At 34.9% G+C, this 14549-nt stretch overlaps 1 protein-coding gene across 1 annotated transcript in view; it reads left to right on the top strand.

Moving 5' to 3' along the window:
- Nucleotides 1-14549, top strand: part of LOC114333768 (protein RRP5 homolog) — a 113159-nt gene that overhangs the window by 35560 nt on the left and 63050 nt on the right. Inside the window, exon 8 of the mRNA XM_028283761.2 lies at nucleotides 6988-7243. Coding sequence (XP_028139562.1) covers nucleotides 6988-7243 — 256 coding nt within the window. The remainder of the gene's footprint in view (nucleotides 1-6987; nucleotides 7244-14549) is intronic.

Here is a 14549-nt window from a genome sequence, read left to right as displayed (position 1 = left end):
CAGGGAAGGATCCGGCGGATACAAAGAGTTTTAGACCTGTATCTCTCTTGTGCCACCTTTTCAAGGCCTTTGAAAGAATGATACTGAACCGGATCGCAGAATATGTGGAGACTAAAATTATTCCAGAACAAGCAGGATTCAGGCCCGGAAAGTGCTGCTGCAGTCAAATTCTTAATCTCACCCAACATATTGAAGATGGTTTTGAACGGAAGGAAATAACAGGAGTAGCGTTCATAGACCTAACTGCCGCCTATGATACAGTTAACCATCAACGGCTACTCGCAAAACTCTACGAAACTACAAAGGATTTCCGACTAACAAGGTTAGTGAAATGTCTCCTCCAGAATAGACGCTTCTACGTAACGCTCCAGTCCAAGAACAGTCGGTGGAGGGACCAAAAAAATGGGCTACCACAGGGAAGTGTCCTCGCGCCGATTCTATACAACATATACACCAACGACCAACCCATACACCAACAAACAAGGCAATTTATTTACGCTGATGATACAGCGGTGGCAGCTCAGGGAAGAACCTTCAATGAAGTCGAAGTGAAACTGACAGATGCCCTGGGAGACTTAGCTCTATACTATGATAAAAACCATCTGAAACCCAATCCCACAAAAACCCAGGTATGTGCTTTCCACCTGAGAAACAAGCATGCCCGAAGGTCGCTGGAGGTGGAATGGCGTGGTCAGATGCTGGAACACAACAAGACGCCAAAATACCTTGGCCTCCGTCTGGATAGAACTCTGTCTTACCGATACCACTGTCAAGATGTCAAGGAGAAAGTAAGTGCCAGAAATAATATCATCCGCAAGCTAACTAATACAAAATGGGGAGCACAACCACACACTCTCCGCATTTCTGCCTTGGCATTATGTTTTTCGGCCGCGGAGTTTGGAGCACCAGTATGGGCAAACTCTGCTCACGCAAAGAACGTCGACGTGGCTCTAAATGAAACGGTCCGTATAATATCGGGTTGCCTGAAACCGACACCTATCGAAGAGGTATACCCCATTGCTGGAATTGCTCCACCACCTATCAGGAGGAAGGTCACGTCAGAGGTAGAACGGAAAAAGCAGGAGACGGACCGAAGACACCCCTTATATGACCACCAAACTCAGCCAAGCAGACTAAGATCTCGGAAAAGCTTCATGAAAACATCAAGATCCATCCCCGAAGCGCCAGAGACGCGCCGAATACACCTATGGCAAGCGTCAGCTACCGCGACACATTTTCCTCCCTCGGAGGAAATGGCTGCTGGACACAATTTACCGTATCCGACTTGGAAAGCGCTAAACAGACTAAGAACCGGCGCGGGCGTTTCACGTTGTGCTAGTAACCTGAAAAAATGGGGATACCAGGAGGACGATACCTGCGACTGTGGCGCGGTTCACACCAACCGGCATCTACTATCATGCACAGAGATGAGAGAGACCTGCACAGAACAAGACTTAATTATAGCAAATGACAGGGCCATCTATGTGGCCAACCATTGGAAATACAGAATTTAAAGTTGTTGGTGTTCCGGACACGGAAAGTAAGTAAGTAAGTTAAAAAGTTAAGCTGCTGCATATATTGTCCTTTTCATGATCATTTTTCAGTGCGCAACAAATGATAGGAAAAAGGGTAAGTCCGTGATAATACACATTTATGACATTTATTCTAACATGACATTTTAGTTAAATCTGACAGTTGTCACATTTTATTTTCAATTTGGAATAAAAACAAATCAAATGTGTTTCTTGCATTTATAAAATGGTATTTTCTTTGATTTGTATAGTCTTATAAATTATACAGATTATATTTGTAATATTATTATCTAATTAAAAAAAAATTATTATTTTTATTATGGCGCCATCTATCGACAACTAGAATAACTAGAATAAATGTTATAAAAATGTCACCGACGAAATGTAATCACCGACGTGCCTTTTTTCTGTCACATACAATTTAATGCGTTAGAAAGAAATCGAAAAACTGTGACGCACTGAAAGATGATCATGAGAAATACTGTAACACCCAAATATAGATAAAAAAATACTACTTGTACAAAGGGTACTGTAATTTCTTAGTTATTGATTAAGAAAATCTTCTACTGAATAAATGGTCTTTCAGATAGGTAGGCTTTTGTCAGTTTGCGGATTTTGGGGAAAGATGCTGCAGATTTAAGTTGTAGAGGGAGATGGTTGCAAAGTTTTTTTGCGGAATATAATATATATTTCTTTACCAACTCAGAGGACGGGGTCGGTAAATAGACGTCAAAGTTAGAATTTCTCATGAAGTAGTCATAATTAGGTCTTGCTGGAAAGATATGTAGATGTTTACGAATTAAGCAGTTTCTAAAATATATAAGGAAGGAAGTGTTAAAATCCTGTGATCTTTGAATAGCTTCTGCAATGTGTTATTCTTCTAAGGCCAAACAGATGTCGTTTTTTGTAATTTGAAAATAACGTCGAATTGGGCAGCTGTACCACAACCTCAAAAAGGAAGACCATATCGAAGATGCGACTCGAACAAAGAAAACTATGTTAAAATAAAAATGTATACTATTTTTATTCAGTTGCAATGTGAAGCCAAAACTGTCTTAATTTTCACTTAGTTCAGAGAGCGCAACCAGCACTCTTATCAACAATTTCACCACTTTAGTGGTTCTTCAGAGAATGCATAGGTTGCTATATCTGTCCTAAGTAGAAATTTTCGACTCTATTAGTGCACGCATTGCAACTGACGAGATGGTAGTATGTGCGTAGCGGCATCTGCTAAATAAAAGTCAAAGTTTTCATCCTAATAAAAATATTTAAAAATATTTTTAAAAGATACTTAATTGAAAACTTATTAGACCATTTTCCTGGTAACACCTCCATGGCTTCTAAAAATTGCAAGCCCGATGGATGCTGAAGCGAAGAAGACAAGAGGGAATTCTAAAACTTGCAATTCACGACCATGTCTGTTCAGCGTGGTAAATTCCAACGGAAAATGGACCTATGTTACTCAAAGGAGTAATAATATAACAATGTCATTTTGGAAGGTGCTAAATTGAGTTCCTTCGAAACAGACCTTACAGCATAGCAAGCTGAAGATAGTTTTTTCCTTAACAAATCGATATGAAGGGACCATTTAAAGTTGCTGTCTAAAAAAATACCAAGAAATTTTACAGAATCAACGGTACTGATCTGGCTGTTATTAAGAGGTAAGGGTTGTCATTGTGTAAAATGTTTCATATAAGTATCGTTCGCGGTAGCGATCCTGTACTTGTCCAGAATTACTTCGCATGCGCACTTTAAAAAAGAGCGTTCGCGGTAATCAAGTTCTGAACTCCTAGTCTGGGATTTTGTCAAATTTGTCATTCGCGGTAACCGAGCTGCGAGTTCGGAACCAGTCCAACCGATTCTTGGGATCTGAAGCGAACTCGGAGTCCGAATATGCGCAGTAGGAATTTCCAAATACTTACAAACATTTCTATACTGTTTTGTGGTTTAAACAGCTGATTGGTAGCGGTGTTTGCTTTTCATTCTGTGCTTTATTATTTCATTTGTTTTTAATAATGTGGTTTAACTTAAAAGTTTAGAAATTTATTGATTTTCAGTCAAATCGTTTTTACATACTTTGATGTATAATTTTTACAGTAATATGATCATAAAAAAATAAATCATTTTTTTAATATGGAGCTACTAAATACTGTGTGTATTTTTAAAGTTAAATATTTATTATATTTGTGATACAAAAATAACCAATATAATGTAAAATGTACTACCTGAAATCTTTATTAGACGAGGATATCCTAATATTTTATTGATAAACAATACATAATATGGACGTTATGGTAGGGGAGCCCAAGCGGGGATTTTTGCAGTTACTCGAGCGCGTCAGATTATCATATGGGGAGAAACGTGGTACCCTGCAGATGTACCTCTGCCATATATTGGCTCTTAACACAGGGGAGTTCGTTTAGGGGGGCCCGAAAAAAAAATCTATCCTTAAAAATACTCGAAATTGTCAGATTAAGATAAGGTAAGTTAAGTACATGCAAAACAGTGTATATTTAAAAAATCTGACGATTTGAGCGGGGCGTAAGGGAATTGGTGAGTCACAAATTTTCACAAGAAAAAGGCGAATATTTCGCGAAATGAAAGTCAGATCGAAAAACTAAAAACTACACGTTCAATATTTTTCAAAAATCTATCGATAGATACCAAACACGACCCCTCGCAGGGAGGGGTGGGGGGTCAATTTTAAATTTTAAATACAAATCCCGCGATATTTAGTAAAATAAACATCAGATCGAAAAACTGCAAAATACACTTATTTAATATTTTTGAACAATATATCGAATGGTACCAATTGGTACTTTAAAATCTTAAATGGGAGCCCCCATTTTTTATTGCAAATTTAAATTCTCTGCATAAAAATAAGCAACTTTTATTCAAAACATTTTTTCGAATTATGGATAGATGGCGCTATATTCGGAAAAAACGATTAATGGAAATGGAAAATTAAATTAAAAAATGGCAAGCGCCCGCTAAAATGGAAAATTTTACTTAACTTTTTTTGGTTTTAGGACCTAATAATCACAACCCAATAGGTCCCCAAAGCGCTCGAGTGACTGCACATTTAGCATACTTTGCTCCCCTACCATTAATACTAATGTATTAGAAATACTAAAAATACTCCATGTACCTAATTAATAAAAATTTTACAATTCCAGTAACAAGTATAAGAGAACAAATTTTTTTCTTAAAAAAATATTTGGAGAACGTTTTATATTGTCTCGTAGCTTATTAAAGTCACTAAAACTTATAACAATAAAAGATTTCATTAAACCATGCCTATTCATACTATAAACATATAGCTGGTTGATATATCTGGCTGATCTAGTAAAATGTTCATGCAAATCTGAATTAAAATAACAAATTCATCAAAATAAGATGGACACATAAAAACTAGGTTATAATAGTGTTATGGACTAGTTCTAAATTCTATCGCGGTGTAAATCAATCCTGAACTAATTCTGAACCGCGCCTGCGCACAACCCGAGTCCTAAGAGTGTCCGTAACTAATCCTGGACAAGTACAGGATCGTTACCGCGAACGAAGCTGTAGTCCGTGAAGCATGCGAGTGTTCCCAATTTTTTCCCAAGGATAGTAACAGCGACCGGGTACTCCATCTTCGAAAGCTGCTAGGCCAACACTGAGCAATACAGCGAGGCGAAAGTGGCGGGATAAGAGAGAGGGAGAGTTAATGTGTAAGGCAGTGTTGCCAGACTTCTCCTAGCACGTCGCACTCTTTTTTTACGAATGACGCTCATATATCTACACTTGAGAGCAAAATCATCGAGTCACTCGCTCAATTGTACACGTTAGATGTCTCGAATTTCCTACACCTGTTGTCCGATTTAAGTGATTTTTTTAGTCCTTATTATTAAATTTAAGAAAATCGATGTAATAATATTGTTGCTAGACAGGTAAATGTCATTTTATACCGGGTGTAACAATCATACTGTGCTTTTTTCTTATAGTTCGGAACACCCTGTGGAATATTCTAGCCTAGCATATACAGAGAGGATCTAAATTATGGAATAAATTCATTTTCTCTAAAATGGACTACTTTGGAGAAAAATCTTGAAACAGGTCAATTTTTATTTTTAAATTACAATTGTTTGGCATATATTTCATACTAGTGACGTCATCCATCTGAGCGTGATGACGTAATCAATGATTTTTTTTTAATGGGAATAGGGGTCGTGTGGCACCTCATTTGAAAGGGTGTTCAATTCTTAATTCAGTAATATAAACGATAATATCATTATTTATACAGGGTGACCAAAAAATAATTTTTCAATTAAATTAATTGACGCAAAAAGAAGCATGTTTGTAATTTATTTAACTCAAAATACATTGTACGGCTGTCAGTAAATAGAAAAAAATGTTTATTTCACAAATAAACATTTCTTTTTGCTAAAATTAAATCACAAACAGCCTCCCACCTACCTGTTGGCAGTTTGAACATTTAATTTAAGCGAAAAGCAATATTTATTTGCCAAATAAACATTTTTTTTCTATTTTCTGACGGCGATAGAATGTATTTTGAGTTAAATAAATTGCATACATTCTTCTTTTTTCGTCTATTAATTTAATTCAAAAATTATTATTTTGGCCACCCTGTATAAATAATGATATTAATGTTTATATTACTGTATAGAGAATTGAACACCCTTTCAAATGAGGTGCCACACGACCCCTATTCCCATTTAAAAAAATCACCGATTACGTCACCACGCTCAGATGGATAACGTCACTAGTATGAAATATATGCCATAAAAATTGTAATTTGAAAATAAAATCGACCTGTTTCGGTATTTTTCTCTAAAGTCGTCCATTTTAGAGGAAATGAATTTACAGTGGAACCTCTATTAACCGTCACCTCTGTTAACCGTCAGGGTCCATACATAAGTTATATTGACTACATAAGTAAAAATTTAGTCATCAATTCATTTTGTTTGAGCATTACGATAAGCCAAACGAAATTCGTTGAAATGTATGTATGTACACGTGCAGTTATGCCACCACCGCATTTTTTATGTACTTAAATAATTTTTGTTCTTATTCAGGGCTCTGGATTAAATTTCAATTTAAATGATAAAGGTAATAAATGAAAGGTAATAAATAAATGATTATTTATTATTATTATTATATAATTATTCATTATATATGAAGTAAATAATAAAATAAATGATACTGCGCTTTTAGAGTTCTATTTTTTAAATAACTCAAATCGGACAACAGGTTTAGGAAATTCGAGACATCTAACGCGTACAATTCAGCAATGAGTCGATTATTTTCCTCTCAAGTGTAGTATACTATTTTACCTTTATCAACAATCCAGTAAATGCAGGTCGTGTATTGGTCCATTTTGCCGTTTCTCTCAAATTCTCCTAATAAATCCGTAACGATTTTATGTTCAAGACCGTTCTGTTTAAACTTTCAGGGTATGGGACATCAAAGGGAACAACGTACTTTTAACTTTAAAATCAGAACAAGTGTTATCCGACAGATGTCTCACCACTGTAGAAGATGCAAAAAGGGGCGAGAGATATCCATGTGTCATAGTTAAGACTTATCCGAATGGTGCCTATGTTATATTTTATTCTAATATTTCGGGATGGCTACCCAAGAAGTATTTGGACGAAGAAAATGAAAATGACAAACCGGATCCTCAACAATTGTTTTTTATAGGACAAGTGGTAAGTTTTTGCAGTTGAAAAAATAGTAACATGTTATCACATTGGAACAAAACGCTACTTCTTTACAATGTGCTTATTTACAATGCTTTATAATGCAAATAATTTTTTGCTTTATTTTTCAAGATTTATTTATAATTATTTAAATAAATTAAGGGACAAATTGAATCTAGCAAGTCTTAAATGAAAGCTTTTTCCTTCAACTTTGCAGAAAAATATCGAAAAAGACTTTCATAAAAACATGAATTACCGCAGCAGTTAAAAAAGTAAATTATGTTCAAAATTTACCCATTTTTCATTATTTAAAAAATGAGTCCGTTATAAAATACTTTCATATACATACTTACATATACAGTGAGCACGTAAACCGGTGACTTTAAGGAAAAATCCCGAAATAGGTCGATTTTTATTTTTAATGATGATTTTTTGCAATTATATGATACTAGTGACGTCATCCATCTGGGCGTGATGACGTAATCGCAGATTTTTAAATGAGAATAGTGTCGTGTGATAGCTTATTTGAAAGGTTATTCAATTCTCTATTCAGTGATATAAACACTAACGTAATTATGTACACAGGGTGCTCTAAAATTTTTTTAAATTAAATTAATGAGACAAAAAGGAAAATGTATGTAATTTATTTAATTGGAAATACATTTTACTGTTGTCAGAAAACAGGAAAAAATGTTAATTTTACAAATAAATTTTGTTCGTAGCTTAAATTAAATATTAAAGCTGCCACCCACCTGCCTCTTGGCAGTTTAAACACTTAATTTAAGCTTAAAGCAATGTTTATTTTTAAAATAAACAGTTTTTTTCTGGCAGCAGCAAAATGTATTTTAAGTTAAACAAATTACATATATTCTTCTTTTTATGTCAATTAATTTAATTAAGAAAACTTTTGGACTCCTTTCTTGGAAACCTTTCAAATGAGCTATCACACGACCCCCATTCTCATTTAAAAAAATCATCGATTACGTCATTACACTCAGATGGATGACGTCACTAGTATGATATACAGGGTGTCCAGAAACTCTACCGACAAACGAAGACAGAAGATTCTTCAGATAATTTTAAGACATTTTAACCCAATTCGCTTAGTCCTAAAATGCTTCCTAAGGGAGCTAAAGCTCTTTGAAGATGGCGTCTTGTAATTAGTTTTTATTAAATACCTCCAGAACGCTTCTATTTAGAAAAACCAAAATAGGTGCGTGTATTTATCTTCCAGAGATAACTCTATTCCATCCATTGCGAATTTCTGGTACCGATCATAGGCGTCCGTTTTGGGTAGGGCAACGGTTATTTTATCGCCTAACTTGTTTGTCTTTAATTTTTAAGCATTTTTGACTCTGAATTATTAAATTGTGAGGTATTCTAGTACTAAAAGGTACTCTTGCTTTAAGTCGATATTATACACCGTTTTCTAGAAAAATCTATTTGAAAATTTTTCGTTTCTTGAATTAAAAAAAAAAAAACTATTTAGAAAGACAAAACCTGGTACATTTATTTATATTCCAGAGATGAATTGATTTCATTAATTGCGAATATCCAGTATCGGTCATAGGCGTCCGTTTTGGGTAGGTCAACAGTTATTTTATAGCGTAACTTTTTTGTCTTTAATTTTTAAGCATTTTTGACACTAGATTATTAAATTATGAGGTATTCGAGTACTAAAAGTTACTCTTGCTTTAAGTTGATAAAATACATAGTTTTTTTTAAAATTTTTTTTAATATTTTTTTTTCAAATTCCAAGAACAAAAACTTTTAAATCGATTTTTCTGGAAAACGGTGTGTCCTACCGACTTAAAGAAAGAGTACCTTTTAGTACTAAAATACCTCTCAATTTAATAATCCAGTATCAAAAATGCTTAAAAGTTAAAGGCAAAAAAGTTATGCGATAAAATATTCGTTGCCCTACCCAAAACGGACGCCTATGACCGGTACTAGAAATTCGCAATGGATGGAATCGATTAATTTCTGGAATGTAAATATGTATACCAATTTTTGTTTTTCTTAATAGAAGAATTCTGGAGATATTTAAGAAAAACTAAGTACATGACGCCATCTTCAAAGAGCTCTAGCTCCCTTAGAAATCATTTTCGGCTTAGGTGAATTGGGTTAAATTATCTTAAAATTATCTGAGGAATCTCCTGTCTTCGTTTGTCGGTAGAGTTTCTGGACACCCTATATATGCCAAAAAATCATAATTTAAAAATAAAAATCCACCTGTTTCGGGATTTATTTCCAAAATCGCCCATTTATGAAAAAATGAATTTATTCCAACCTTTACGTGCTCACTACATACGAGTATTATACATTCTTGAAAATATCTTTTGTTTTCACCTAAACTTTGGTATAAAACTTGTTCCAACCTGCACTGAATTTTTCTTCTTAAAGTGTCGTCTCCTTAATGGAGACTGGCTACTACAATTGCAAACTCTTCTTTGTCTTCAGCTGTTCTTATTAGCTACTCAAAATTTAGCTGATTATATCAAGCATGGCGACGACTCAACGTGAACATATCCACGCAGAAAACAAAATGCATTATCATTGCGAAAGACCCAATTAGATGCAAGCTAATGGTAGAACAGGTAAACCAGTTCAAATATCTAGGTGTAGTGTATATTTTATCAAGTTATCATGACCCAGCCAGAGACCTAAGAGGACAAATTAACAAGGCCGCTGTCTTGTCCGGATGTTTGAGAGATGTGGTCTGGAATAACCCATATATGAGAATGGACAGCAAAGTTAGAATTTATAAAACTTGCATCAGACCTGTTATGACTTATGGCATTGAATCAAGAGAAGACACCAATAAAACCAAAAGCATGCTACGAACAGCCGTAATGAAGACACTAAGAGCAATAGCAAGGAAGACAAGAAGAGGTAGAATACGAAACAACATTATCAGGGAACAATGTGGCGTGCAAGATGTAGTCAGATGGGGCAGGCAAAGACGAAGAGAGTGGTTCAGTCATGTAAAAAGAATGAAGGAGCACAGACTACCCAGAATTGCGCTAGAAGGAAAACCAGCAGGCAAGCGTCCACCGGGGAGACCACCAAAAAGATCGAGAGATAGCTCTGGCAGTCTACCTCTCAAGAAATACTTCAACGTCGGAATTAACAGATCGACAGATCTACAACAAGTATAAGAAGAAGAAGAAAATTTAACCCTGTCCATTGTCGGATGTTTCTGAGCCACGATAGTCATTTCTTTCCTATTCTGCGTTCCGCAGTCACTTTGCAGTGTGGGCAGCATATCCCAATATAAAACTTATGGAACCTTGCAGCTCAGTGTTGCCGGTTTTAAGCAGACTAACTTAAAGTTCGTCTAAATAGAATATTTCAGAAGTCCAAAACATCTTGATTTGAAAATCTGTGGGTTTTATTATTTTTAAATAATTCATAGATAGGTACTATGAAAGAGATTTATACGATATTAAAGATATATCATTTGAATATTAATTCTGTGGCTTGGTTCTAAAAGGGCCAATGTCAAATTTTTGTTTTTTTGTACAGCTTTCTTTTGAATTTAATATTGACCAAACAAAATGCAAAAAATTGAAATTGCCCATTTTAACATTAAGAAACATAGTGTGGCTTAATGCTAAAAGGCCAGAGTCAATTTATATACAGGGTGAGGCAAATAAAGGGTCTATTAGAAATATCTCGAGAACTAAAGGCAACAGAATCATGAAAATTGGAATAAAGGGGTTTTGAAGGATGATCTATTAAATGAAAATATCTTCATCTCTTTGCAACTTCCGGTTATACCGGAAGTTGCTTATAACTTCGTTTTTTTTAATGGGACACCCTGTATATTTTCACATTTTTGGATTCTCTTCGATGTCTTCTTTCTTAAAATATGAGATTTTGTAATATTATACAGGGTATTTTAAAAGATAATTAAGTTTTTTTTATTAATTTCGTAGCAAAATTAACACCCTGTAGAATTGTAGTAGTTTGACATCTAAAACTCTACTTACGTTCAAATAATTTTTAATATACTCTACTATTGTTAAGAATCATTAGTATAGCTAAATTTGTAATTTTAGTATACAGGGTTGGTCGAAACTCGGAATGAGTATTTTCTGAGTTTTCTTAAATGGAACACCCTGTATTTTAGTATTGTAATGAAATGATATTTTATGGTACTTTTTTATTTCTTAAGCATTCCCTATACCTAACTGCTTTAATTTGTGCTTAATTGTTAATCGCACCAACAATCTTAACTACGTAGGTATTTTGATAGCTAAACCATTATTGGTAATTTTAAGGACCAGTCTGGATTAATATGTATTTATTTCTGAAAAATTATTTGGGATTGAGTATTTTCACGGCCAACCTAATAAAATTTTACGTATTTTCTGTTGCAATTAATGTTTAGCTTGAATCACCAATAACTCACAAACTAAAGCAGTTAGGTATAGGGAATGCTTAAGAAATAAAAAAGTACCATAAAATATCAATTCATTACAATATAAAAATACAGGGTGTTCTATTTAAGAAAACTCAGAAAATACTCATTCCGAGTTTCGACCAACCCTGTATACTAAAATTAAAAATTTAGGTATACTAATGATTCTTAACAATAGTAGAGTATATTAAAAATCATTTGAACGTAAGTAGAGTTGTAGATGTCAAACTACTACAATTCTACAGGGTGTGAATGTTGCTACGAAATTAATAAAAAAACGTAATTATCTTTTAAAATACCCTGTATAATATTACAAAACCTTATATTTTAAGAAAGAAGACATCGAAGAGAATCCAAAAATGTAAAAATATACAGGGTGTCCCATTTAAAAAAACCAAGTTATAAACGAAGGTATAACCGGAAGTTGCAAAGAGATGAAAATATTTTCATTTAATAGATCATCCTTCAAAACCCCTTCATTCCAATGTTCATGATTCTGTTGCCTTTAGTTCTCGAGATATTTCTAATAGGCCAGTTATCTGCCTCACCCTATATACATATAAAAGTAAAGGTATAAAAATAATTTAAAATTTATTTAATATAAATATTAATATCTCTTGGCAACACTGTTCTTTATAAGAGTCTGTACTGAAAGGTGACCGTGGAACGCAGTATAGGCCTCTCTTTCCCTCGATCTTTCCTTTCACTATAAGTTGAGCATATCAGCCTCATAAAAATGACGTTGCAGGGTTCAAAAGCCGCAGTTAGGGTAGATGGAGAACTGTCTCCCCTGTTTGACATCAACATGGGGGTAAGACAGGGAGACGCACTTTCAACCATGCTGTTCAACCTAGTTCTTGAGGCAGTCATCAGAAAAACCAATGTAACCGACCATATAAATACCAAAACAGTACAAATTACTGCATATGCAGAAGATGTCGCCATTATTAGTAGAAGCAAGACACGACTAATGGAAACGTTTAAGGAAATTGATCCTGAAGCACAAAAAAGAGGGCTTAAAATAACGAAACAAAAACTAAGTACATGACCATCAAAAGAACACCTGAGAATGAAAATAATAGGGCTTTTCATTCACAGTCATTTGTTTCGAGCTGTCATTTGTCACATAATATTAATATATCTACGTCATACGTTATTGTATATATCAATGATACAAACCAAAGACGTATGACGTAGATATATTAATATTATGTGACACATGACAGAAGCTCGAAACAAATGATAATCGATGAAAAGCCCTATATAGGTTTGTTCGTAGTACGATCCAAACGATCAGCTACCGTTGGCAACCATCACACGCATGCGCAGTGAACAGTTAGCGTTGAGCAGTTAACAGTTAGCGTTCGTAGAGTACGAACGCGCATGAGTCTGATGGTTGACAACGGTTGCTGATCGTTCTACGGACAAACCTTATAGCAATAGACAACTATACTATAGAACGGGTGGATGCCTTCACATATCTGGGCACAGAAATCAATCAGAAGAATTCCGTAAGTAGCGAACTTAATGCACGTATTTCCAGTGGAAATCGTACATACTAAGCTAGTAAAATATTGATGACATCGAAATTATTAGACAAAAGAACCACAATGACTATCTACACAACATTGATTAGACCCGTAGTAACCTATGGTTGTGAAACCTGAGTAATGACGAGGACATTCGAGAGAAAGATACTGAGAAAAGTATGTGGCCCTGTGTAAGAGGAAGACGGCACATGGAGAATCAGAAGAAACGATGAGATTAATGAACTGAATGAAGGATATGATATTGTCAGATTTGTGAAAAGTCAAAGATACAAAAACGACAAAGAAGATATTACAGTGGAAGCCGGTAGGAAGGCGAAAAAAAGGGAGGCCCAGGACGAGATGGTTGGATGACGTGGAAGACGACCTGAAAACCATGAATATAAGACAATGGAGGAGAAGGGCACAAGAGAGATCTGAATGGGAGGACATAACCAGACAGGCAAAGACCCATCCAGGGTTATGATGCCAAAAGAAGAAGATAAGTTGAGCATATTGGTACTTATTATTTCTCAGTATGTGGCCTAGGTATTATGTTTTTCAAACTTTCACTGTATTGAAAAGATCTCTTTCCTTGCCCCTTGCCTATTCTATGCAGCACTTCTCCGTTTGAGGTATGCGATGTCCATGAAATTTTGAGGATTCTCCGGTAGATCCACATTTCAAATGCCTCCAATTTATTTACGGTTGATGTTTTAAGGGTCCTTGTCTCAACTGCCTAGAGAAGAGTCGACCAAACGTAGCATTTTGATAAACATAGTCGAATTTCGTGTTTTATTCGAGAATCACAAAGCAGTTGTTTGATTTTTTCGAAAGATTTTCTGGCCTGTTCTATTCTCGATCTTATTTCTAGATAGACCTTATTTCAACAGGTACTTAAATCTATTGACCTGTTCTAAAATGTGCCCATTTATTGTGCAAGGTTGAGGTACGTTTTGGTTTTTTCAGATTGACATCACTTTGGTTTTTTAATGTTTATTTTCATACCAAATTGCTCACAGGTCGAGTTGGTCTTGCCGATGAGTCGTTGTAGACCCAAGTCGGAATCCGCAATCAACACCGTATCATCGGCGTATCTGATGCTGTTGATATTTACGCCATTCACCTTGACTCCATACTTGGAATCCTCCAATGCCTCTTTAAATAGAAACTCGGAGTAAACTACATTTTGATTTTATTTTATTTGATCAGGCTATCAGATAATTATAGATGATAATGTTCAGATGATCTAGATGTGTAATATTTTGTTATTTGCCATTAGTGCAGTCACTGAAGGTGGATATGAGCTATTACCTCCGATTTCGTTGAACCTCCATCGATTTGCATGAAAATTGGTGAGTGGTTA

This window comes from Diabrotica virgifera, chromosome 1 (assembly GCF_917563875.1).
Source record: "Diabrotica virgifera virgifera chromosome 1, PGI_DIABVI_V3a".
Classification (NCBI taxonomy): Eukaryota; Metazoa; Arthropoda; class Insecta; order Coleoptera; family Chrysomelidae; genus Diabrotica; species Diabrotica virgifera.
The sequence above is the reverse complement of the archived record's forward strand: the minus strand, read 5'-3'. Positions and strand labels throughout refer to the sequence as shown.